Genomic DNA, 26,593 nt, shown 5'->3' on the forward strand with positions numbered 1-26,593 from the left:
AAACCATTATGAAATTTCACATTGTGTAATCTTTCTGGTAAGTCAAAGCAAATGTTGATAATTAATTGATAGTCCAAGCTGAGTACCAGTGGCTCGTGCCTGTTCTCAGGAGGCTGAGATTGGAGGATTGTGGTTCAGGAAAGTCCAGGAGACTCGTATTTCTAGTTAACCCCTCAAAAGCCAGAAATGGAGTTTGAAGTGGTAGAGCAATAGAAGTAAGGGACAGCATCCAGGCCCTGAGTTCAAGCCTCCATAAACACAAAAAATAGTCCCTATAATAGGGGCAGGCTCTGAGGCACACGCTTATATACTAAGGAGTAAATGCGATTAGGAAATGATAATGGTTTCTTAGAAAGTTAAGGTCAAATTATGATTGGAAAACTGATTTGTAAACAAAAAAAGATAATCTCTGTCTTAAACTAGATTTTCCTATTCACAAAATTGTCAGTTTCATTAATCTAGCCGTGGAGGTGGTTTGAGTACCTTGGGTTCTCAAGGGGTGTTGAACAGAAACAAAAGCAAGTTTTGTTGCTTCTAGTGTGGCCTAAGACTGGAAGCCTGCACTCTTGAAAGTAAGAAAACCACAAAGATATTCTTCCAGTAATACCTCCCTCTTGAATGAACTTCTGCCCCATACCATTTAACGTCACAGTAGATAAGATTCTCTTGTATTCGAGTCAGTAAAATTATTTTTTTTCATCATTCCATTTTAGGATCACTAGTTAAGGTGACTTCACTGCCTGTTTTGTGGGAAGTGTGATATTGACAGCAAAACACATGAATACCGAAAGGTTTCGGTGGTTATTGCGTTAATCACGCCATCTTCGTGGCAGTATTGGCTCTTCTAGATGGCTGTGCATTCACAACAAAATCTTGTGACCTTACACAACACAATCAGGTCTTCCCTGTGATTTTTGTTCTATAGTTAAGGTCAAACAGAGACTTTCAAGTTGTACTTGGGAATATATTTTCATTGACTGCATTTCTAAGTCTCATATAATTACTACAGTGTCTAGCTTTCAAACACAGCTGTGGTTGCTTTTTGGCTAGCTATTGTAGATTTTACTTTCCTTGAGTATTTTTCTTCTCAGACAGTTTTTCTTATGAAAACAGATCAAACAAAACCTTATTCAACAGCTGGAGAAAGAATGGCAGTCTAAGGTGGATCAAACTCTAAAGACACTGAGAAAGAAGACTTTAGACTGTGGCATCCAGACTGAGCAGACTGCCACCCCTGATACCATTCCCAAGGCTGAGATGGCAGTCTTGATAGACGAGCAGAAACAGAAGATCCAGCAAGACTTAGAACAACAGAAGGAAATGGCTCTCAAGGGGGCTTTGAAGAAACTAGAAATTGAACTGGAGCTTAAATACTGTGAAAATATTACCATACAGGTAATGAGCACAATTTTTCATAACAAAAGCATTAGGACTACCTGTTCAGGAAACTTTTTCAGGTGCTACCCTGGATCTTGTTTGTAACTTTATACTTTAAAGCTATTTTTTTTTGTCTTTCTAGAAACCTACCATGTCCCTAAAGTTTTTCTTCATTCCATTTCTTTCATGAAACTGCTACCCTGTAGTTTCCCTGTACAATGTTCCAATGTAAATGTTGTTCCTCTGAGATTGAAGAGTTAAGGGTGCCTGAGGTTAAAGATGGTCATTTTATATCTGAATGAAGAACAGTTCAGTTACGAATCTTTGACATCCCATGTCTTGTCATGTTACAGATACATAAGCCCTGTGAATAACGTATTTAATGGTGTTGAGAGGCGTAGAATCTGCAGGTGCACTCCAAATGGAACTTGTAATTCCCACCAGTTGCCAGAAAGCGGTGCCATTGCCTTCCCTTTAAAGCGCGCACCCAATCAGCTTATAACTGGGGCAGGTGAAACTTCAAAGAAATAACATGCTAAGAAAAGCATAGAGCCTGCCTTTCTAAACAGAATAAACTTGTTTGTTACATCTTTCTTAACTGTTAGTGATTCTTATGTGCTTTTTAGTCCCAGGACTCCTTCCTATATGTTTTGAGGAATGGAAGAGCTTTGTGTAGGTTATATCTTCTCTGTATTGAAAAAGGAATCTATGGTTTTTTTAAACCAAGTATTTCCAAGCATGCATTCTGTTGATTTTTAAAACAAGTACATTGTTAATGCAGCAGATAGTTTCTGGAGAATTGTGCTGTTTACACATGCAATTGGTGTCTGAATTTGACAGTAGTCTGTCTTGCCAACCACCTTGACAGGGTTTCTATTATATATTTGTTATTTTAGACATGTACCATAAACTGAATAAGATGGTGCCTAAAGTAAGGCACTTCCTTAAAAAATATACTCAATTTTTAATAATTAAAAATTTTGCTTATATACATTATTTTATTTGACTTCATGGGGTGTCTGTTAAAGTCTGGAAGTATAAGGAAATACATTTAATGGTCTCAGGGACAACTTCAGTTAAAAAAGATCATTTTCCAAAGTGTTTCCTAAGTTAAAATGTTCTGTGGCCAAAGAACTGTGTTTAAAGTACTTCTTTGGTATTTATGAAATTATATTTCTTATGAAGAAAAAATAACAAAGTAGATGTTTCAATAACTTTTTACCAGATATGAATTTCCATAGGGATCTTAGATGTACCTCAGTAGACAAGTATAAGACTCTGGGTTTGGGGCTGGGAACACGGCCTAGCGGTAAAGGGCTTGCCTCGTATACATGAAGCCCTGGGTTCGATTCCTCAGCACCACATATATAGAAAAAGCCGGAAGTGGTGCTGTGGCTCAAGTGGTAGAGTGCTAGCCTTGAGCAAAAAGAAGCCAGGGACAGTGCTCAGGCCCTGAGTTTAAGGAAAAAAAAAAAAGCCTGGGTTCAATCCTTAGAACTCCCAAAACTAAAAGTAATAATGGTGTTTCCATAGATAGCATTTATGTTTTGTTTTCTTTTTGCTGGTCTTGGGGCTTGGACTCTGGGCCTGAGCCTTTTTGTGCTCAAGGCTAGCCTCTAGCACTTGACCCACAGTGCCACTTTTAGCGGCTTATTGAAGATAAGAGTCTCATGGACTTTCCTGCCCGGTTGGCTTCCCACTGTGATCCTTAGATCTCAGCCTCCTGAGTAGCTAGGATTACAGGTGTGAGCCACTGGCACCAGGCTTAACTCATTGGAATTTACAAGTACTGTTATTCAGTACTTCAGTAAGAATAAAACCTGTTACATAAATTCTCCGTATGCATTTGTGTGTGTATGTATATATGCTAAGAAAAGAATAAGAAAAAAAATTTAATAAGTGGTCATCTTGTAGTTGGTGACAGATTTATAATCAGCTCATCCTTATAATTCATCAAGCCTTCAATTTTGGCTTAAAGCAAGGGATCTCCTCCCTCATTTTGTAATAATTCATTCTCTACAGCAGGAAAATTGGCCACATGTCAGACTATCCAATGGTGTATGGATGCATGTGTCTGTAGGCCATGAGGTGTGAGGAGAGGGTGGGTGTAGTGATTGGCAGCAGCTGGCACCAAGCAGTCCTATGGCCTGCCTTCTCTTTTTCCCCAGGATCAATAGAATTTGTTGGAAATGGCAGTCGGTACTTTGGAGGAAACTTTTAGTATTGTTCACCAAACATTTAGAGATCCCAGTTCCTGTTGTTGCATTTTCAAGGGACAGTATGGGAAGTTTAGAAAAGGATTGAATCTACTATATGGGATAAGACAGAGCACTTGAGGTCAGTGTAACTAGCGTAAGGAGACGGTGTAAACTGGGCAGGAAAGTAGAGTAGCTATTTGCAGTACCCTTCCTCACCTCTTTCTCCTGCAATGTCCTATAGGTAGAAACAGCTGTGCAAAATGCTCGTCATCGATGGTTAGAAGAGCTGCCCGAGCTTGCAGAATATAAAGCCCTCGTCAGAGCAGAACAGAAGAAGTGGGAAGAACAGCAAGAGATCTCGGTGGCCACGCGGGTAAGCACCATCTTGGAAAGGAACTAAAGCAGTTCCTGTCCTTGGCTTCTTCCCTTAGCTTTTCTGGGAATTTACACTTATTTTCCTGCCTGGGCTAGCTTTGAACCACAGCCTTTTGTAGTACTAGGATTACAGGCAGGAGCCACCAATGCCTGGCTATTAATGTCTTAACCTTGATTTAGCAATGAATCCCCATTTTATCAGCAGGTAACTTTGGGTGGGATTGATCAGAATGGGTATTCATCTGTTTATTAACTATGCAATAGTCTCGTGTGTGTGTGTGTGTGTGTGTGTGTGTGTGTGTGTGTGTGCGCACGTATGTGCTTGAACTCAGGGCCTCATACCTCACCCAGATTTCTTGCTCACAGCTTGTACTCTAACACTTGAGCCATGCCTCTAATCCAACTGTTTTGCTGGTTAATTGGAGATAGAATCCACTAAACTGCTCTGCACTGGATGGCTTCAAATCATTATTTTCCAGGTCTCAGCTCTATGAGCCACCCCTGTTGGCACTATAATGTTCTTTCTCATGAATAAAGGTTTTTCTGTGCTATGTCAGCATTTTCTCTTTGGTAAATAGCCAACTATCCTTTCCAGAGACTTCATATTCCTTAAAAGGAAAACTCCAATGTTATAACCGCATGTACTCTCTTAAAACTGAATTTCTTGGTCTAAATACTCCAAAGTGCCAGCAAACTGAAAATAACTTTGAAAGTTGACCTAATAATTCTAATATTTGGAAAAGTAAAAGGACTAGACATTTTTTAGTCTTCTAGAAAAGGAATTATAGTCCATCCTCAACACATAATAGACTATATGAGATAACTCAGTTAAATCACAGAAATATAATTGTTTCCAGGTTAGTCCAAGATAGAATTCGGAGATAATCATATCTATGAATTAAAAACCTAATAGATTCTTTTAAATTAAGAATTATCCCATAATAAAGTCTCACAGTGATGATAGTAAGATTTTAGGTTTTCCCATTCTACAATTAAGTTGGATGATGAGTTTAAGCATTTTAATGTGAAAGTATGAAGAAAGAAAAAGAACTCCTTAGCTGGGTGCTGTTGGATCGTGCCTGTAATCCCTTACTAGTCAGGGGGCCAAAAATCTGAGGATCTCTGTTTGAAGCCAGCTCTGACTCTAACCATCAAAAGTCGGAAGTGGAGCTGTGGCTCGAATGGTAGAGCACTAACCTTGAGTGAAAAAGCTAAGGGACAGTGCTTATACCCAGAGTTCAAGCCCCAGTACCAGCAAAAAAAAACCCCGAAGAAATAGGTTTGGGTTAATGACATAGAAAACTTATACATATATGCCATTTTCATTGTCTAGCTCCCCATTAAAAGTGTTTCAGTGTTTTGTATGTAAACTATACAACATAGGATATAAACAATTAGGTGATTTTAAATGGAGATGATTCTTAATTCTAAGGTAAGTATATTTTTTGGAATGACGTGTGTAAATTTTCTTCTTTTGTTGTTGTTGGTGGTGGTGGTGGTAGTGGGGCTTGAACTTAAGGCCTGGGTGCAGTTCATGAGCTCTGCCACTTTGAGCCACAGTGATACTTCCTGTTTTCTGGTGGTTGTTGATGAGATTCATGGACTTTTACTAGATGGGCTGGCTTTGAACTGCGATCCTCACAGATCTCAGCCTCCTGAGTAGCTAGGATTACAGACATAAGCCACCAGCACCTGACTTCCTTTACTTTTGATTTTAAGTCCCTCATTAGGTTAACCCAGATAGTTATTTAGTTAATGAGGAGAATCATAAAGACTTTTGAAATGAGTGTTGTTGAACCCTTTAGCTCTCCTTGGCTCTGACCGAAGCGAGAGAGAAATGGAAAAGCGAGCTTGAAAATATGAAGAAAACCATGATGCCCGGAAAAGAATTGGAAGAGAAGATCCAGTCTCTTCAGAAGGAACTAGAGCTAAAGAATGAGGAAGTCCCTGTGGTTATCAGGGCTGAGCTGGCTAAGGCCCGGAATGAGTGGAACCGGGAAAAGCAAGAAGAAATCCACAGAATTCAAGAGCAGAACGAGCAAGATTACCGGCAATTTTTAGATGATCATCGCAATAAAATCAGTGAGGTGCTTGGGGCAGCAAAAGAAGACTTTGTGAAACAAAAAACGGAACTGCTTCTTCAGAAGGAGGCGGAATTACAGGCATGTCTAGACCAGAGCCGCAGAGAATGTGCCCTGCAGGAAGCCAGGCAGGCCCAGCTGGAAATCCGTCGGTTCGAGGAAGACATCCTCAGTCTGCTGGACTTTCTTTTAAAGCACATGCAGAAGGAGGACTTTTGTGGTCCAGAGGACTCGCAGCTCTTGGAAATGATGTCAACTTGTTCTTCAAAATGGCTGTCGATGCATTATTGTGAAAAACTGAAAGAGTGCATGCAGAAAGGCCTTCAAGAGACGCTCTCCTTACTCAGGGAAAACTCCAGCCCAGGGGAGGAGAAGGTATGTGCCCGTGAGGGAGAAGAGCTTGGGATCACTGAGAGTGGTTAGAGGAGATGCACATGGTATCTTCTATGCTATCTTCTTCTTTCTTAAGCATTTTATAGATTAATGAATGTAAGACTTAGGCTTTTTTTTTTTTTTTTTTTTTTTTTTGTCCTGGGGCTTGAACTGAGGGCCTGAGCACTGTCCCTGGCTTCTTTTTGCTCAAGGCTAACACACTACTACTAGGGCTGCAGTGCCTCTTCTGGCCTTTTCTGTTTATGTGGGTGCTAAGGAATCAAACCCAGGGCTTCATGCATGCAAGGCAAGCGCTCTACTCATAAGCCATATTTCCAGCCCCATATATATATACATTTAAAAATATATGTAGATATATTTTAAAACTAGTGGTTTCAAAACTTTTTGTAACATATCTAGAGGGTAGTGTTTTTGTTTTGCCAAAGTTTGATAGCTTTATAATGCCACAAGAGTGAGTTAGAGCTTTTAGCCTCTAGAGGTCTTGTTCCTGAAAAAAAAAAAAATTATATGAGTGTATACACACACATATATACATATGTATGTATACATACACATGCATACAATTATTTTTCTGTCTTGGGATTCAACTGGCCTTACTTACCTAATGGCAATCTATGATAGAGTACTTTGAAAACATGTATAAATTTAAAATTTTATTCTTAGTGTCAGCTTGTAGGGTATTTCATCAAGGACCCAGGAGTCTTTTTACAGGACTTAAAAAAATGGTACAGGCAGTGTAAGGTCATCTATGACTTAGTGGTTCACAAGTCTGTGGAGACAGAATCACATAATCTGGCTAAGAATTTAGACATTTACTGTTTTTGTTGGGTGTGCCAGATTCCATTCCTGAGAAAAAGATGACTTTGAGATGCCTGATGTGGCATTTGTCATAGGAATAATACTTGAACTTCTGCCATTTGTTGAGCCAGTTGAGCCCAGGACATTGGGAGGGAAATTGGTGATTATAGATTTGCAGAACAGAGGCCATAGATAGGAAGAAACTGATTTATAATTCATTAACTCTGTAGTATTAATTAACTAAATCTGTATTGTTTAGAATTGTGTGTAGAAATTAATAGAGCAAAATTGAACTCTCATTAACATAATTGAGGTGATGAGAAATTTTCTAATGTGGAGAGGATGCAGTGAATGAAGAAGACAGTTTGTAGTAAAATGGAAATATTAAAATGTAGTCACATAGCAGTTCAGAATGGACAACAGGAAGCAAGTATCAATCTAGACAAAATTTGCAAGCAAACTTAATGTGTACTGTATTTTTTTTTTTAATTCTAAAGACAAAACAGACAGGGCTGGGAATATGGCCTAGTGGCAAGAGTGTTTGCCTCCTATACATGAAGCTCTGGGTTTGATTCCTCAGTACCACATACATAGAAAACAGCCAGAAATGGCACTGTGGCTCAAGTGGCAGAGTGCTATCCTGGAGCAAAAAGAAGCCAGAGACAGTGCTCAGGCCCTGACTGAATTCAAGGCTCTGGACTGGCCAAAAAAACTAAAAACAAACATAAAGACAAAACAGACAAGAAAGTTTGCCACTATGTTTTTTTTTTTTGTTGTTGTTAGTTGGCTTTTCTTTTCCAAATGTGAGTGGAAACTAGAAATAATTTCCTGTTTTATGCTTAGTTTTCATTACTCCTTTTAGCCTCGCTCTCGTGGCTCTTGATTGCATAGAAATTTTCCTCCTGTAACTCTCTTTTTTTTTTTTTTTTCCAGTCCTGGGGCTTGAATTCAGGGCCTGACCACTGTCCCTGGCTTCTTTTTGCTCAAGGCTAGCACTCTACCACTTGAGCCACTTCTGGCTTTTTCTATATATGTGGTGCTGAGGAATCAAATCCAGGGCTTTCATGTATATGAGGCGAGCACTTTACCACTAGGCCATATTCCCAGCCTTCTTCTGTAACTCTTGACCTGACTTGTTTCTGTGGAATATAACTTTCTGACCCTTGGTAAAATTTCTCAAAAGTGGTTACTTCAGAATCAAGCATATATTATGTGTTCTAAGTAATTAAACAGTGTCTTATTATCCTGTTTTCTGTTTGAGATTTTAGTAGTTATCCAAAATCTGAAAACATTGCCCTAAAAATCAGAGAATTTGGTAAGCTATATTGCCTGTAACGGGCTGAAATACAAACAGCATTTATTAAATGGTCTTGTGTAGGATGTTTAACTTGGCTAAGTATGGCATTTCGTATCCATCGAGAGTCCAGTACTCAAACATAAAAATACCATATACATTTAAGGTAACTTATTATTTTCAACTTGTAGGAGGCAAAAGATTGGCATTATAATTGGTTATGGTTTTCGCCACTGCAGTGAAAACATTCTGAATCTTACAGGAATATACATTGTTTATCCTGTGGCTTGACCATATAAACCTTCATTAACAGTTTCTCCAATATAAGTATATATTATCTATATTTGCTTATGGTTTAGGCAACATTATTTGCAGGCATTGATTTCTTCTTATGTTTTTTTCATACTAACATTTTCAATGAGAATTTGCATAGAGATTTTTTCCCCTAGGCATTAAGTATGAAGACAATGTATTTCAGAGAAATGCGGTGAAGATCTCTGGAGATCTTTCCAGCTGGGCCCCTGGCAGAGGAGATCCTGGAGTGCCAGCCCTCATCCCTGCTCCCACTTCTGGAGAACACCCTCAGCCCCTGGCCTTGCAGGAAGCAGAAGCTGGTAATTGATTTGCTTTCTGCTAGTCTTCGTAATATCTCTAATCACCATTCTGAAGGGTCATTTGGAGGCAAAGATATGAACAGTATTCTATTTGGTGGTACTGTAGTTTGAACTCAGGGCCTAGGTGCTTGCTAGGCAGGTACTCCACCACTTGAACCCTGCCTCCAGCTCTTCTTCCTTAGGGTTTTGTGCTTTTGCCTTGGAGCATGGTCCTCCTACCTCTGCTTCCTGGATAGCTGGGATCATAGCCCTGTGCCACCATGCTTAGCTGAAGTTTTCTGAATGGAAAAAAAAATGTATATTTTCCTGACTTAATGTTCATTGTCTCCAAATTTCATTTTGTATTTAGGAGATAGGGTTGATTTAGACTTAACCTCCTTTCACCAATTATTCTTTCTGCAAAGAGAATAGTGAGAAGTTTCTGCTTATTTTGTTTTGTATTGGTATCATACTAAGGCTTGAACTCAGTGATTTGTGCTCTCGTTCAGCTTGCTTCCTCATGGCTGGCTCTGTTCTAGGTGAAGCATATCTCCAGTCTGACATCTTGCTTGTTAATTGGAGATGGAATTTCACAGACTTCACTGCCTGGGCTAGCTTTGAACCACAATCCTCAGATCTCAGCCTCTTGAGTAGCTAGGATTGTAAGTAGCTAGCAAGAGAATGGTGAGAATTTTAATAGAACAGTCATGTTTACATAAGAGAATTGCCAAATAAGGAAGACTTTTCATTCAAATTACAGCCATCTCTTAAAAAATACCAGAATTAGCATAAATTAGCATTAGTAAGGGTTTTCATATATGTGTATGTATGTATTTGTCTATAGTCCTCTTTATGCCTCAGTATTCTTTCTCCCTTGCTCCTTCCCATTCCCACTGATCTAGAAAGTCCCTCTTTTACATTTATATCTCATCATCATCATCATTTTAAATCTAATTCCACATATGAATGAGAAGATGCAGTATTTTTCTTTTTAAAAGCTTGGCTTATCTTGCTCAAACTGATGGTCTCTAGATGCATCCATTTTCTGCAAATGACATAATTTCATTTTCTTCATAGCCAAGCAATATTCCATAATTGCATGGATGGGTAGATGGATAGATGATTGGATGGACGGGTAGATGGGTGGATGGGTAGATAAATAGATTTTGTTCATCTATTCATCAGTTGTTGGGTACCTCAGCTGATCTTGTTGTGAACAGATCTATAATAAGCATGGATGTACAGGGTCTCTGTTGTATATTGACTTAGACTCCTTCACATAAATGCCTAAGAGTGGTATGATGAGGTCATAAGATAGGTCTATATTTAGTCTTTTGAGGAACCTCCATATTGATTTTGATGGTGTCAGCTATCAAAATGGAAATCTTAGGACATATATTAGATATTTTCTATTTGTGAGTTTTATGGCAGGTTCAGTGTTTCTATAATCTCTTCTACACATTAGAGTAAAAAATACATAGTTTGCATTACTTGACCATTGGATGAATTATTAGTTTACCTTTTTCCCTAGCAACTTAAATTTATCACTATTGAAAATGATTTTTAAAAAAAATTTTTGCCAGTCCTGGGGCGCCTGAGCACTGTCCCTGGCTTCTTTTTGCTCAAGGCTAGCACTCTACCGCTTGAGCCACAACACCACTTCCGGCTTTTTCTGTTTATGTAGTGCTGAGGAATCAAACCGAGGGCTTCATGCATGCTAGGCAAGTACTCTACGGCTAAGCCACATTCCCAGCCCAGAAAATGGTTTTTGTACTGTATTACAGCCCCTTGTGTTCAGAGTTGGGGAATATATAGGGCTTATAGTCACTGAAATTCCCGAAGTAGGAACTGGCAAATCCCTCATTAGCTCCCATCCTGTTAGCATGTTGACCACTTGTACTTGTTGCTGCCCTCGTCATACCTCCATAACCAATTTCTGCTGTTTGTTGTTCCTACTATGACCTGGAAAAGACCCAGCAATTACCGGGGCAAATCATGCATACTAAGTCAAATGTTTATAATTCAGGCAGTGTTACTCTAATCAGATAATCCTAGCTCTCTTCAAAGGCCAGTCATTGGTTGTTTTCTCATCATTCACAGACCCTTTTCTTTTTTTTCTCTTTTTTTGCCAGTCCTGGGCCTTGGACTCAGGGCCTGAGCACTGTCCCTGGCTTCTTTTTGCTCAAGGCTAGCACTCTGCCACTTGAGTCACAGAGTCACTTCTGGCCATTTTCTGTATATGTGGTGCTGGGGAATCGAACCCAGGGCTTCAAGAATACGAGGCAAGCGCTCTTGCCATTAGGCCATATCCCCAGCCTTTTCTTTCTTCTTTTTTTTTTTTAAATTTAATTTATTTATTAATTAAACACAAATTTTTTGACAAGGTGTGCAAAAAGGGTACAGTTACGTAGTAGGGCAGTGTGTACATTTCTTGTGATATCTTACACCCTGTTTTTCTTTCCCTTCCCTAGGTCAGTTAGACATATATATAATACACAATGTATCAAGAACATATACAGTATCCACGTGGCCAAGCCCAAGAAAATTTGCCTAGGGCTTTAAATGTAATGTCGATATTAGACCATATGTCAACAGTAGTCTTATATGAACTTTTGGGCTATTGTATTCCACTCACAGACCCTTTTCTTGTACTTCTGGGTTCTAGGTGACAAAGAATATCTTATTGATAATTAGGTAGAAGAAATACTACCTACTTTATACTTCTTTTAAATATGTTTGGGATGGCTTGAGAATTTCGTTTTAATTTGCAAAATGAATAGAAACAAGTTTTAGATGTTATTTGGCTCTGGGAAGTCCTGTGAAAGAAATTAGTCTTATGAAAAGATTGGTTTTGGCTAAAGACAAGACGTACTGTAAAATGAGTTGTTTTTCTTTCTTCTTTCTTTTCTCCTTAAATACAGTAATGAGTAAGGATTAATCCTTACTTACAGAAGGAATTAAATCCAAATAAAGTCCTAATTTTTAGTATACCTACCCAGGTATGCTACTGTTGACAGTTTGGTTACTTTTCTTTCCTATTATTTTAAAATAATTGTAAACATTATTTGTGCAATACTTGATACACACACAGCATATGGTTATTGTACAGGTAGGTTATAAAGCCCAGCAGCCAGGAACTCACCATCGGACTCAACCCCATGGGCCACAGTTCCATCCCCACGCCTTCCTCCAACCCAAGGTAGCAAATTCTGGACCAGTGACTTCTCATTGATATTTATATTTCTACTTTACAATACAATTTACATTTATAATCAAAATTTACCTTTCGTGTTATTTCTTATGTTATTTTAATCTTACAAATTGTATATATTACTTACTGACAGTGTTATATGCTTGATATATGCCAGGTACTGCACCAAACAATTTTTGTACATTTTGCCTAGAATGCATGAAGCCCTGGGTTTCATTCCTTAATACAACATAAACAGAAAAAGCTGGAAGTGGTGCTGTGGATCAAATGGTAGAGTTTAAGTCTTGTGCAAAAAGAAGCTCAGGGACAGTGCCCAGGCCCAGAGTCTTAAGCCCCAGGATTGGCAACTCTTACCTTCCCCCCCAAAAAAAGTTGGGGATAATTTCAAACTTATTAAACTAAAGTAGCAAAGATAAAAATAGATGTATTAAACAGTTTTGTACCCCTTACTTAGCTTAATAGCTATACCTTTTGATAACATTTTGTCCAACTTTGTGCTCTTCTGTATGTGTATGTGTTTGTGAAGTTTGCTTTTTCAGAACCATTTGAGGATAAATGCATTATGGGTTTTTTTTCAAGCCCTAAATACCTTGGTCTGTATTTTCCAACAAGAGAAACATTTTCTTGCATAAAATTTAACCCCAGATAAAAGCATCAGTCTGCCCTTGGTACTCCCTAATTTTAGCAGTTGACCCAAATAACATTTTGCATCTTTACCTCCCTGCGTGGGAATATATCAGGATAGATATAACATCTACCCCGTGTCTTTGGCCGTGTGTGTGTGTGTGTGTGTGTGTAACATAGGTCATATATATAATATACGTACATAATATCCTTAGACTCCCCCCGCCCCCCAGTCATGGGGCTTGAATTCAGGGCCTGGGCATTGTCCCTGAGCTCTTTTGCTCAAGGCTAGCATTCTGCCACTTTGATCCACAGCTTCACTTCTGGTTTTTGAGTGGTTAATTGATGACAAGAGTCTCACGGGGACTTTTTCTGCCAGGGCTGGCTTTGAATCACGGTCCTCAGATCTCAGCCTCCTGAGTAGCTAGGAATACAGGCGTAAGCCACCAAGTGCCCAGCTTCTCCTAGACTCTTTTATGGCACTAACATTTTTGGGAGAAATAGTCTCTGTTCTTTACTATTCTTGTTTTTTTGTTTTTGTTTTTTCTTTTTTAAACACAGAGCTTACCCTGTTTTGGAATTCTTCACGACTGCATTCAGGTTGTGCTTTCCTGGCTAGAACACTGCATAAGTAACATGTTTTTACATCTGGAAGCATCTGGTGTTTATTTTGTCTCATTTTTGATCACCCAGTCAAAATGTTGTCCACTTTCTTCATTACATAATTCATGTGGTCCTCCTCCTGCACCTAATTAGCAGTCTGTGGGGAGACACGTTGAAGGCCATGCAGATATCCTTCCGTTCATTAAAACCTTGTCTTGGATGTGACGATCATTAACAGTTCTTGCCTGATCATCATTACCACAGTAGTTGCAAAATAATTTTCCAGATCCAGTCTTCTTTCTATTTTTACCAGGTAGCACTCAACCTGTTGCTCGAATTCCGAATCCTCCTCCTGTCTGTCTTCCTCTCACCTATCCAGCCATCGTAGAATTATTCGTTTTAATAACTATTTTTAAAAGACTTTACTATCACTACCGTACGGTCACTACTATGTTTAAGTAGTATTCAAATTATCCTGAACTTAGCTAGTGGAGCACCTTGAAGCTGTATCTTTGTAAAGTGTCTGTATTTTTGAGTAGTTCTTGCTGTTTTCTGGCATGTCAAGTTATTTTGGTCTCATTTTGTGTTTACATTACCCAGTACGGAAGCCAGCTGTGGCTTGGAGATTCTTCATACCTTTTAAGTAGGAAATCCTATTCAGTACTTAAATCTGAGTGTTGGGTTTCACAGCAGGTGCTTTTAAAGCAGATGCTACAATCCCAGTTTGCATATTAAAAAAAAATTAAGTCTCAACGAGGCTAACAATAACGATTGAGTCACACAGCCAGCAAGTGGTGAATGGGATTTGACTCCAGATCTCTCTTTTAGCATCATGTTCTTTCCTTTGTACTGCACTCCGTGCTCATGGGCGTGTCATCTGGTTCACCACTCTTCCTTTTTTTTTTTGTATAGTCCTTAGTCTCAGCTGATGAAACAGTTTTCTATCATTTAATTTTTGCAGATAAGAAAAAGGTCCTTGAAAGTAAATGTGTATGCTGTGGATCCTGCTTCCAAGAACTGGCAAAGGAAAAGCAGGAATGTCAAGATCTGAAAAGGAAACTGGAGAAATGCTGTAGGCATCTTCAGCATTTAGAAAGGAAGCACAAAGCAGTAGTGGAGAAAATCGGAGGTTAGCACCTGAAAGTTGCACTGCTGCCAGGGTACAACTTCTTGACATGTGCAAATGTGGTGTGCATTAAATCTTCTCTTTGGCGGTGGGTGGAAGCCATTGGTGTCTTTGTAAAATCAAAAGCGGAAAATTTCAGCTCTGGATTAGAAGCTTCCTGATTGAACAAGTATTGAGGGTCCAGATCGTGTCAAGCAGTCTTCTCGGCCCTGGAAGACACAAGTAAGCCTGGAAAGATAAGAGATGTTTGCCAAGGAGAACAGCAGGTGCAGGGAAAGGCATAAACAGTGGCCTATGGGTCTGGGTAGACCTCTCATTTGTCCAGCACAATGTTGTGAGGACAGTTGATCAGAAAAGGCTATCTTCTGCCATTTCCCATTGCCTTTCTGAAGAAGCAATCTGATGGGCTTACATGGCTGCTTTGTCTTTCACTTCATATTATGTTCTCTTTACATTCACAATGTTGTAAATTTCTGAACTGGCTTCTCTTTCTGCTGGCCTGTCTTCATGTTGTTACATTCTCCTGTATACTTCACCCTGCCATTTACTTTGTAGTCTCACTATGATCGATGATAGTGCCTCTCTTGACTTTCCCTTGGTTAAGGGAGCCACAACTGTGTGGCTCCAATAGCCTTTGGTTCTTCCTCCATCCCCTCTGTTACCAATCTGCATGCATTTTACTTGCCGATACCCTGAGGATAAGGAATAGTCATGGTGTCCACTGTATATCAGGCAATAAATCGTTGAATGAATAAGAAACTGGAATACCAGAAAAGTCCAAAGTGAGTGAGTTCATCTGTTTTTTTTTCTGTCATAAGTCATCATAAGTTCATCTGTTTTCTGCATCACTTCACCCTCTTGCCTGGAGAAATGGCAATCACCTCCCCTATCCTTCTGGTGCTTGCCTTTCCTTCCAGTTCATCTATAAAGCAGCCATTTAAAAGGTGGATTAGGCTGGGTGTTGGTGGCTCACACCTGTAATCTTTCCTACTTAGGAAGCTGAGATCCGAGGATTGAGGTTCAAAGCTAGCTAGAACAAGAAAAGTTTGTGAGGCTCTTATTTTCAGTTAACTAGCAAAAAAACTGGAAGTTAGAGTTGTAGCTCAAGTAGTAGAGTGAGCACCCAGTGCTGAGTTCAGGCCCCAGTACGCGCGTGCGCGCGTGCGCGCACACACACACACACACACACACACACACACACACACAGGAATTGAGTCATGACACTGTCTTGTTAAGAGCTCTCCAGTGGGTGCCATGGCTTAAAAAGGTTCTTCCGGCTCTACTGCCTGCCAGCCTCTCCTGTCTTGTCTTCCTTACTCTCTCAGTAGAACCCTACTCTGGTTTTCATCACCTCTTCTATTTGAGCTTCTTGTCTCCTTTCATCACGCTTCCTTCTCTCAACAAGCATCCAATCATGTCCCACTACTTAGCACAGTACCCTTGCCGCTGACTCACTGTACATACTTGATGAACATTGTTGACTGAGAAGCCACCTAGCACCATCTATGGCTTCCTAAGACTGACTGAGATAGGTTACCAGTATTTTAAGTTTTCAGAGGATGCTGGTTGTGGCATATACCAATACTACCAATGTGGGAGTCCTAGGTAGGATTAGTCCTGATCCGGGGCTGGGCAAATTCATATTATCTAAAGAGTAAGTAAAGTGAAATAGCACTGAAGGCATGGCTCAGCCACACTCTCCTCTGTGATTGCTTAGCACTAGGCATGTGCCCCAAGAGAGAGTGCCTGTGTAGCAAGTGCTAGGTCCTGGGTTCAAACCCTAGTACTGTTAAGAAAAAGTATTTTGGGGATAAAATGTACAATTAGTATGCTTTCATAGGCGGATTACTTGTTTGTCCAAGTATTGCTGTAGTTACAATATAGTTACAAAATATTTTTGTATAATATGATATAGGGATAAATGTGCTTATTACTTATTAATGGTGATCACTATATATTGTGATTATAAAATAACTGTTTCATATAGTTATTTTGGAATAATTGCTATCTTTTATAAGTTATAGTTTAAAAAAATAATCTTGTTATGTCATCAGTGACTCAGCCTATAATTCTAGATGTTCAAGAGGCTGAGATCTGAGGATCATGGTTTGAAGCTAGTCCAGCCAACTCCAAGAAACTTTTGTGTACAATTAAACCAGGAAAAAAAAACCCCAAACTAAAAGTGGAGGTGTGGCTTAAGTGGCAGAGTGAATGAAAAGGCTAAACAAGATTGCAAAGCCTAGGCTAGGGTTCAAGCTCCGCTACTGGCCCCAAAAAGAAAAGAAAAGAAAAAAAAAGACCAGGGCCAGAAGTTAAATCACTGAATAGTTTTATTTGATATAAATTAGTTGATATTACCTTTGCAATTATGATTTTTGGGGCCTTTTATTAGTTTTTTTTGAAAATTGATGGTGTGAGAATGTGTGGCTTAACAATACATGCTACATGAATTAGCAAGGAGAGCAGGGTACAGCTCATAGAGTGCATTGTTGGGGTGATATATACAAGGGACACAAGGCCCCCCCGTTCACACTTAAGTGATCATTGGTCTTGCAGGGTCTTGTATAGGGCCTTAATGTTTTACTATTATCTTTGAGGTACGTAATGTTCCCTATATTACATGGGAAGGCTTCGAAAAATTGAGTAATTTGTATAGGCTTTGCCAACAACTAAACGAGTTTTCTCTCTGAAATTTATGCTGCTTTCACATCACGTGGACTCTGTCTCCTCTCAACATGTTGCATGTTTCCAAAAATGGCACTTATATTTTTTTTTCTCAAATTTTTATTATCAAACTGATGTACAGAGAGGTTGGCACTTATATATATATATTTTTTTTTTGGCCAGTCCTGGGCCTTGGACTCAGGGCCTGAGCACTGTCCCTGGCTTCTTCCCGCTCAAGGCTAGCACTCTGCCACTTGAGCCACAGCGCCGCTTCTGGCCGTTTTCTGTATATGTGGTGCTGGGGAATCGAACCTAGAGCCTCGTGTATCCGAGGCAGGCACTCTTGCCACTAGGCTATATCCCCAGCCCGGCACTTATATTTTTTAAGGTACTTGCTCAGTGATTTTTTTTTTCTATTAGCAGACACTGTGTACCTAGTGTCCAAGGGAAGATGGAATTAGGAGACACTGTAGATTTTTTACAGAGCTTCAGTCTAGCTGGAAAGGAAAACACATACATATGTGATCATTGGATAATAATTCCAGGACAGTGTATAAGTGGAAGTCAGATTCTAAGTGCTGAGAAACTAAAACAAGGGAGTGGTCTGACTAAAGCTATTGGAGGAATGAAATGAATGAATGAGAGCAACTGGCAATCGTGTAGTTTTCCTCGTAGTCATTTGTTTTAGGAACTTTAGGCACACTTAAGTTTGAAAATTAACATACTCTCTCTGTCTTTTTTTGTAGAAGAGAATAGTAAAGTTGTTGAAGAATTAATAGAAGAAAACAATGGCATGAAAAATAAATTAGAAGAACTGCGAACACTTTGTAAAATTCCACCAAGGTAGATTTTAATTTTTTTAAATACTTTTATTTCTAAACATTCTTTTTTTCTCATTTTTCTTTTGCCAGTCCTGGGGTTTGAACTCAGGGCCTGGGCACTTTCCCTGAGCTTCTTTTCCTCAAGGCTAGCACTCTACCACTTGAGCTACAGCGCCACTTCTGGCCTTTTCTGTTTATGCGGTTCTAAGGAATCAAACCCAGGGCTTCATGCATGCAAGGCAAACACTCCACCACTAAACCACATTTCCAGACCCCCAGCCGTCTTTCTTACTTTTTTTTTTGGCTAGTCCTGGGGTTTGAACTCAGGGCCTGAGCACTGTCCCTGGCTTCTTCTTACTCAAGGCTAGCAACTCTGCCACTTGAGCTACAGCGCCACTTCTGGCCTTTTCTATGTATGTGGTGCTGAGGAATCAAACCCAGGGCTTCATGTATAGGAGGCGAGCACTCTTGCCACTAGGCCATATTGCCAGCCCCCAGCCCAGTTTGTTTTTTAACTGTGGTATTTTTGTTTTTGGTCTTTTTTGGTACTAGGGATTGAACCCAGAACGTTGCACTTGCCAGGCAAGCACTTTGCTACTGAGCTACATCTCAGCCCTGTATATACTTTCATTATGAGGATTTACCATTATGTATTTGAGGAACCATAACATTAAAGTATTTCCTTTGTTTTCCTTGTATATGAAGTTGTTAGCACATCCTGAGCGGACATTGGTGGCTCATACCTGTAATTGTAGCTACTCAAGGTAGAGATTTGGAGGATCATAGTTTTAAGGCCAACCTGGGCATAAAGCTCACAAGACACCATCTCAGCAGAAAAAGCTGAGCATGGTGGCATGCATCTGACACCCTAGCTACTTGGGAGGCTTAAATAGGGGACCATAATGCAGGCTGGCACAGGCAAACAACAAAAACAACCCAAGACACTATCTTAAGAGTAGCCACAGCAAAAGCGGATGGGGGAATGATTTAAGCAGTCCAAACCCCAGTGGCATTACACAAATCTTTAGCCACTCTCACCTTATTTTATTCAAACATATGGATACAGGTATGTTTTTTAGAGTGAAGTGTTTCACTTATAATCTCAAGTTTTGCAATCATGTCTTTAGGTCACTATCAGAAGGAGCCATTGAAAGTAGTTACTCACAATACAGTGGACAAGCATTGGAAGAACTTCGTGGGCAGTACATCAAAGCTGTAAAGAAAATTAAGCGTAAGCCCTTTATGAGAGCCCCAAGATTTTAGGATGATTTGGGTCTTTTTCATTCAAACTTAAACCAGTATTCTTCCAGTATATTTTCCAAACTGCTTTTTCCTTTGTCTTAGAAGAGATCACTGATATCATTTCCAAATTACATTGTTGATGATCCTGTTTTACATTTGTCTGGACATTAAATTAGAGGAAAAATCTTTAACCTAGTAGCATAAATACCCTGTAGCGAAATAAATGTTACATGGGTTGTAAGTTACCACTTGTTACTTTGTAGTAAGCAATTCTGTCAATAATAATAATAGCTCTAAACTTTCTTGCCTTATCTCTATCAGTATCAGATGATACCAGCCACACCTCATAATGTTTCCAGGAATATATTTTCAGAGTATAGAACATATCTTGCTTTTTAATTACAAAATTGTGTGGTATTAAGTCTCAAGACAAACCAATGTTTATGTCGTTATGTTTATGCCTGTTTCAGAATAGTACAAAAATACCCTGTTTCCTTACCTTATGTGCCACCATCATCCCAGGGTAGCATTGCTTTTTAGTCTCCTAAAAGTGATGATCTGAAATGTCCCATTTTAATCAGTATGGACTGGTTTCTGAGAAAGTGCTAATAATCCATGGGGATTTCCTCCCCCTTGCAGGTGATATGCTTCGCTATATCCAGGAGAGTAAGGAAAGAGCTGCGGAAATGGTAAAGGCAGAGGTCCTGCGAGAGCGTCAAGAAACTGCCCGCAAGATGCGCAAGTATTACCTCATTTGTCTCCAACAGATTTTACAGGATAATGGAAAAGAAGAAGGGTAAGTTTAGTCTAAACCATTTGCCTGTCATTTCTCCAAGCATTTTTCTTTTTTTTTGGCCGGTCCTGGGGCTTGGACTCAGGGCCTGAGCACTGTCCCTGGCTTCTTTTTGCTCAAGGCTAGCATTCTGCTACTTGAGCCACAGCGCCACTTCTAGCCATTTTCAGTATACGTGGTGCTGGGGAATCGAACCTAGGGCTTCATGTATGGGAGGCAAGCACTCTTGCCACTAGGTCATATCCCCAGCCCCTCTCCAAGCATTTTTCTTTTTTTTTTGTTTCTATTTATTTATTTATTTATTTCTTATTTATTGTCAAAGTGATGTACAGAGAGGTTACAGTTTCCTACGTTAGGCATTGGATACATTTCTTGTACTGTTTGTTACCTCCTCCCTTATTCCCTCCTCCCTCTCCCCACCATGAATTGTTCAGTTGGTTTACACCAAACATTTTTGCAAGTATTGCTTTTGTAGTAGTTTCTCTTTTTATCCTGTGTCTCTCGATTTTGGTATTCCCTTTCACTTTCCTAGTTTTAATACCAGTATATACAGTTTCCAATGTACTTTGATAAGATACAGTGATAGTGCAGGTACAACCACAGGAAGGGGATACAAGAAGATCATCAATAATAGAAGCTACGGTTTCACATGGCATGTTGAAAGTAATTACAACAGTGATATAACACTCATTTCCATAACATGGAGTTCATTTCACTTACCATTATCTTATGCATTCATAGGGGCCTAGCTATTAGGCTCTTGTGATCCTCTGCTGTGACTAGCCTAAACCTGTGCTAATTATTCCCTATGAGGGAGACCATAGAGTCCATGTTTCTTTGGGTCTGGCTCACTTCACTTAGTATGTTTTCCAAGTCCTTCCATTTCCTTACGAATGGGGCAATGTCATTCTTTCTGATAGAGGCATAAAATTCCATTGTGTATATGGACCACATTTTCCTGATTCATTCGTCTACTGAGGGGCATCCGGGTTGGTTCCATATTTTAGCTATGACATCCAAGCATTTTTCTTAACCACACAATTAACTATTATTTTGTGATCAGCTGTTGAGGGTGAAGAGTGTTTTATGTTTTTGTTCCCCTAAATGTTGGCAGAGCTAATAGGTTAAACAATCCTGGGGCTAGAAACTGATAGGTTTTTTTTTCTTGTTTGTACCCTTTTTATTTTCCTATTCTGGAATTCCCCACAGGCCTGAGAAAAGAATTATGAATGCGGCTAGTAAACTTGCTACAATGGCAAAATTACTGGAAACACCTACTTCTAGTAGATCCCCAAGCAAAACTACACCATCAGGTATGTCTGAACCAGGTGTTCAAATGACTTCTCTTCTTTTGAATATTTAGTGCTTTCAATATGAAAAAGAGAGGTGTAAGGAGTGAGAGTTAATTTATCAAGTTAGTGTGGGCATTGCTTAACCTAGAAACATATATGTATATATACACACATACATACATGTATATACATACATACACATATATGTATATACATATATACATGTATGTATATATATATGCTTTATATATATATAATATAATTTCAAGTAGGTATACAGCATGTCCACCAGCTGTCCATTGTTGCTTCCAACCCTAGAGATGGTAGAAAAGATTTAAAAAATTTATTATCCTTGAGTAGTTTTACAAAGGAGATGCCATATAACAAAGCAGTTTATGAATATAATGCATCTTGATCAGTGTCGCCTCTTCAACATCTTCACCTCCCTTCAGTTTAAAGAATGATAAACACAATGATAAGTGGGTTATAAAGGTTGTAATGAATAGAGTAAGAGCTGTAAGAAATCCTTGAAAGAAAGAAGGAAAGGATGTGGTTGATGATGGGAAACTTCAGTTCAAAACTGCTGAAAGAGCTGGGCGCCCGGTGGTTCACGCCTATAATCCTAGCTACTCAGGAGGCCGAGATATGAGGATTGAGATGCAAAGCCAGCTGGGGCAGGAAAGTCCCTAAGACTCATCTCCAATTAACCACCAGAAAATCGGAACTGACACTGTGGCTCAAAGTGGTAGAGCGCTAGCCTTTAACTGAAGAGCTTAGGGACAGCGCCCAGGCCCAGAGTTCAAGCCCCATGACCAACCAAAAAGAACCCCCCCCCCTCCCAGAAACAAACAAAAAACTGCCAGAAGATCACATCCAGGAGGAGCAGATCAAAACTGTGCCGTGTGGAGGCTCTGGCAACATCTATGGGGTATTTAATTTGTGTTGTGTTCCAGAGCAATGGTGATGAAGTAGAGTCACTTTTAATCTTTCCTCATTGTAATATTGATCTGGAAAGAGTCTTGCAAGCCAGACAGTGTCCAGTTAGCTAGATACCCAGGAGGACTTAGGAGTTCCCATGTCCAGACTGCCAGCTAGTAGGTGTTTCTGTGCCAGGTGCAGCTCATCTGCCCTTCCCCCGCCAGGCAGTGCCAGCAGATGAAGGATCAGGCCATCCAAAAGACAAGCATTTAAGTAAGAACAGGCGTATATCACCATAGAATAAAACAAACAACAAAACCCTGAGGTAATGACAAAATCAAACCAACACAAAAGAGTTGGTAAAACAAAAAACAAAACTTGAGTATGTTCTTCCAAAGAAAGATGCATGAGGAAAGAGTAGATGAACTTTAAAATATTCTCAGAGTTTTACTGTTTTCAAGTACAGCATATAGGTAGTGATAACACTGGCTAGAAGAAAATATAGGCTTAACTCTGTGTGTTAAAACTGAAGAGTAACCAACAAAGAAATGGAAATAGAGAAGATATATTTTTCAAACTAGTAGAGGAGAACCGTGGAGCAGAACAAATCAACAAAATCAAGAAATAGGAAACAAAACCTACAAAAACATGAGTGAATAAAAGATAAAAGTAGGTTGGAACACCCAGCAATCTAAGACTCATTTATTTTAAGGTCTCAACTTTCAAATAACCTTTTACAAAATAGAGACATTTGGTATTTTTTTAAAGAGCATCTAAAATCAAAATAATGAGTTGGAAAGTGATCTGCAAAGATATACCATGCACTGTTGATATTTGGTAAGTTCTAAGGGTAAATAATAGTATAAGGTAAATTAGAGTTTACATGAAAAGGTACAAATGTGGCTCATAATAATTGAACAGTCTCCCAAAAAACAAATTCTTTATGCATACAGCATAGCTGTAAGACTATATAGAACAAGTACTGATAGAAGTACATGAAAAAAATCTGGTAAATTTTGTCACGCTGGGAGATGCTTTAGGACACTTGTGCAGAAATCGTTTTTGAACTTCCAGAAAACTTGAAGCAGAGATTGTTCAGGAATTCATGAAAGATTACTGGTGTAAGTTTTGGAATGGTGGTAGGAAGTTTAGGTAGGAAAGGGGCAGTGGCATATCACAAAATATTATCTAGATCTAGGACAACAGTATGCATATGATGACCCCAATAGAACCAAACCCTTTTCATGGCCTCTTGGGGTCAAGATACAGTATGTGATGCCCATAATCCATGCTGTGTGACTGTTTGCCTTTTGATATGATTCAGTATCCTAGCCAACTAAATCACCAACTTTATTTAGCTTGTGCAAAGAGATGTGCATTTGCGAGTAGTGGGTGGGTGGGGATCTTCTTACCAGTCTTTCTTCTCTAGAAGCTCTGTACTTAACCTCAGAGATTGGAAACATAGCCCTCGAAATGTTTTTTTTTTTGTGTTTTTTTTTTGGCCAGTCCTGGGGCTTGGACTCAGGGCCTGAGCACTGTCCTGGCTTCTTCCCGCTCAAGGCTAGCACTCTGTCATTTGAGCCACAGTGCCACTTCTGGCCATTTTCTATATATGTGGTGCTGGAGAATTGAACCCAGGGCCTCATGTATAGGAGTCAAGCACTCTTGCCACTAGGCCATATCCCCAGCCCCCTCGAAATGTTTTAACACCTACTGCAAATTAGTGATGAGTTAGTTGGGCAGCAGTCGCGATGTATTCCATTTTCAGGAACAAGCTGTGTTTAGTGGATGTCTCCATGTTTAGCACCGGTGTGTTTTTTCTTTGAGAATGATTAAAACCTATATGCACTCGTTGAGACTACGTAAAAGCCTGAATTTGTTTTTCTCCTTTATGTTAATTTTCTCCTAATTTGTGTTCCCTTGCACATAGTAGCACTGCCCTTGACTTCAGAGATGCTGAGTGGCGTTGAAAAATCAAAAAGAAATGATGTGACCCAGAGTGTGCCTCGTTACATTGAAAGCAAATCAAATGGTGTAAAAACTGTCCCCGGAAGTATTTGCGAGCAAGTTCCTAAGAGGAGGGCTGCTTGTAATTTACAAAGGCGGTTAGAGGATGCAGAGCACACAGATAGAACGCGTGTGGGTAATAAAGGGTCACCTTCAGGCTTCGAGTTTGGGGACAGTAGTTGCAAGCCCCAAGACATTCTGCCAAAGAATGTTGCTCCTGAGTTTATTCTATCTGAAGGTGAAGGAAGTTTGACTTCGCACAAGAAGAAAGACCTACTCGGTGGCACCTGCTCAGAAACCCTTCTGCATCCAGTCACATACCCCTTTCTCGGAACATATGGAAATAAACCCTCACCTAGATGCACCCCTGAATCTGGGTCCACACCAACAGTCTCTCAAGATTCTAATGAAAGACCTGCTTCCAAGTCATACACGTGCAACTTACTGTCAGAAAGTGACACTGCCTTATCTGAGAAAAGTCAAGGTTTCGGGGTGCAGGAAACTCCGGTAAAGGACGGAGGAGACTTCCATAACTCGTTAGCTTGGTTTCCAACAAAGCCCCTCTAATGTGTGACAGTCACCAAGTGTCGCTTCCACATGATAGGCCACAAGGAGCTTTGGATACGCTAAGCGATTCGATGCCATTTAAACAGTTTTCAGCACTCAGTCATCCAGTGAAATGTCAGAAGGATCACGCTCCGGGCCTGTCAGAAGAAACCAGGTATTCCCAGCAAGGGAAGCCCAGTGTGACTCTGGGACGCCCGTCTCATCATAAAGCTGATAGATTAAGGTCAGATTTCAAAAAACTTAGCAGTATGATACCGTCTTCAACATGTCAGCAGCCTTCAAGAAAATTGATTGCTCCTGTAGCTAGCCAGGAAGACAGTGGCTTTGACAGCCCACTTGTCAACCTAGACTAACTGTGTTTAAGGAAAATCGTGAGTACATCGCGAAGAAAACCAGAAGAGAAGACTGCAGACTGGAAGAGAAAAAAAAAAAAATCGTGAGCTCTGCCTATTTCCAGATGATTCCATAACATCTATTATATGAGTAAAGCCTTCTCATAAAATGACTCGAGATATTTATTATGCCTTAATGTTCCAAAGGCGTGATGGTAATGTGTTCTAATCTGCTTCTGTGTGGTGCTTATATTTGATTGCTAAGCCATCTATTTTTATACTTATGAATTGGCTTCTGTTTTGCAGTGTTAAATTATTTAATAAAATGACATCTAATCTGTAGAATTGTCATGGTCCATTTTGTAGTTACAGAAATGTTATCTTGACACCCTGTTTGAAATTCACCTAGCACAACACATATAAACTATTTGTATATTTCACTTAGCCAGATGTAATTTTTGAAATCAGCTGTGTCTCGGGGGCGGGGAGAGACATAGGGTTAATCTACATATACTTTTCCTAGAATCGTGTTAACCTTTTTGTTGTTGTTGTTATTGTTGGTTGTGGGGCTTGAACTCAGGGCCTGAGTGCTGTCTTTGAGCTCTTTCAATCAAGGCTAGCACTCTACCACTCTGAGCCACAGCTCCACTTTTCTGGTGGTTAATTGTAGATAAGATTCCCAAGGACTTTCCTGTCTGGCTGGTTTTAAACCATGATCCTCAGATCTCAGCCTCCTGAGTAGTTAGGATTACAGGTGTGAGCCACCAGTGCCCACCTTGTTAATGGTTTCTGAAAGCAAGAACTAGATAGAAATGAAATTTTCGGAACTTGGGAATGTTCTGCCACATAACTAGTGCCCAGAATACACAGGGCTAAAAATTGGCACTGTATTTGGTTTGAGACAACAGGATTTCAACAGATTGATACAGGAATTAATCTGAAACCCAGTGCTAAGGTGATGGTAGAACAGAAGGGAAATGGGACCTGCTCAGACAGCCTGGTGGCATAAATCTCTTTGTTGTGGTGTTGATTTAGTTTTATATGTTGCTGGATTTCATTTGCTAATATTACATTTAGGGTTCCTGTGTATATGTGTATCCCCAGAGGCATTTTGGATTCTTATTTCTTTCCCATCTGAGTCTCGGTTTGATGAATGGATAATGCTGGTCTCATAGAACCAGATCCAAAGTGTTGTACTGCCTTTGTTTGCTGCAAGAATTGGTTTGGATTGATACTACTTTAAATGCATTGGATGAAATTGCTGTGTGTGTTTGTTGGTGTAGG

General features: G+C 39.7%; 1 protein-coding gene across 1 annotated transcript in view; it reads left to right on the plus strand.

Moving 5' to 3' along the window:
• Cep152 (centrosomal protein 152) overlaps window positions 1–25,651 on the plus strand; it is a 64,557-nt gene extending 38,906 nt beyond the window's left edge. The window contains 11 exon segments of the mRNA XM_048332451.1: window positions 1,114–1,395; window positions 3,817–3,948; window positions 5,756–6,406; window positions 8,995–9,130; window positions 14,509–14,676; window positions 18,084–18,180; window positions 19,286–19,389; window positions 20,040–20,196; window positions 21,403–21,506; window positions 24,337–24,954; window positions 24,957–25,651. Coding sequence (XP_048188408.1) covers window positions 1,114–1,395; window positions 3,817–3,948; window positions 5,756–6,406; window positions 8,995–9,130; window positions 14,509–14,676; window positions 18,084–18,180; window positions 19,286–19,389; window positions 20,040–20,196; window positions 21,403–21,506; window positions 24,337–24,954; window positions 24,957–25,330 — 2,823 coding nt within the window. The 3' untranslated portion in view covers window positions 25,331–25,651.
• The last annotated feature ends 942 nt before the right edge of the window (window positions 25,652–26,593 follow it).

The sequence above is a fragment of the Perognathus longimembris genome, chromosome 23 (genome assembly GCF_023159225.1).
Source record: "Perognathus longimembris pacificus isolate PPM17 chromosome 23, ASM2315922v1, whole genome shotgun sequence".
Lineage (NCBI taxonomy): Eukaryota > Metazoa > Chordata > Mammalia > Rodentia > Heteromyidae > Perognathus > Perognathus longimembris.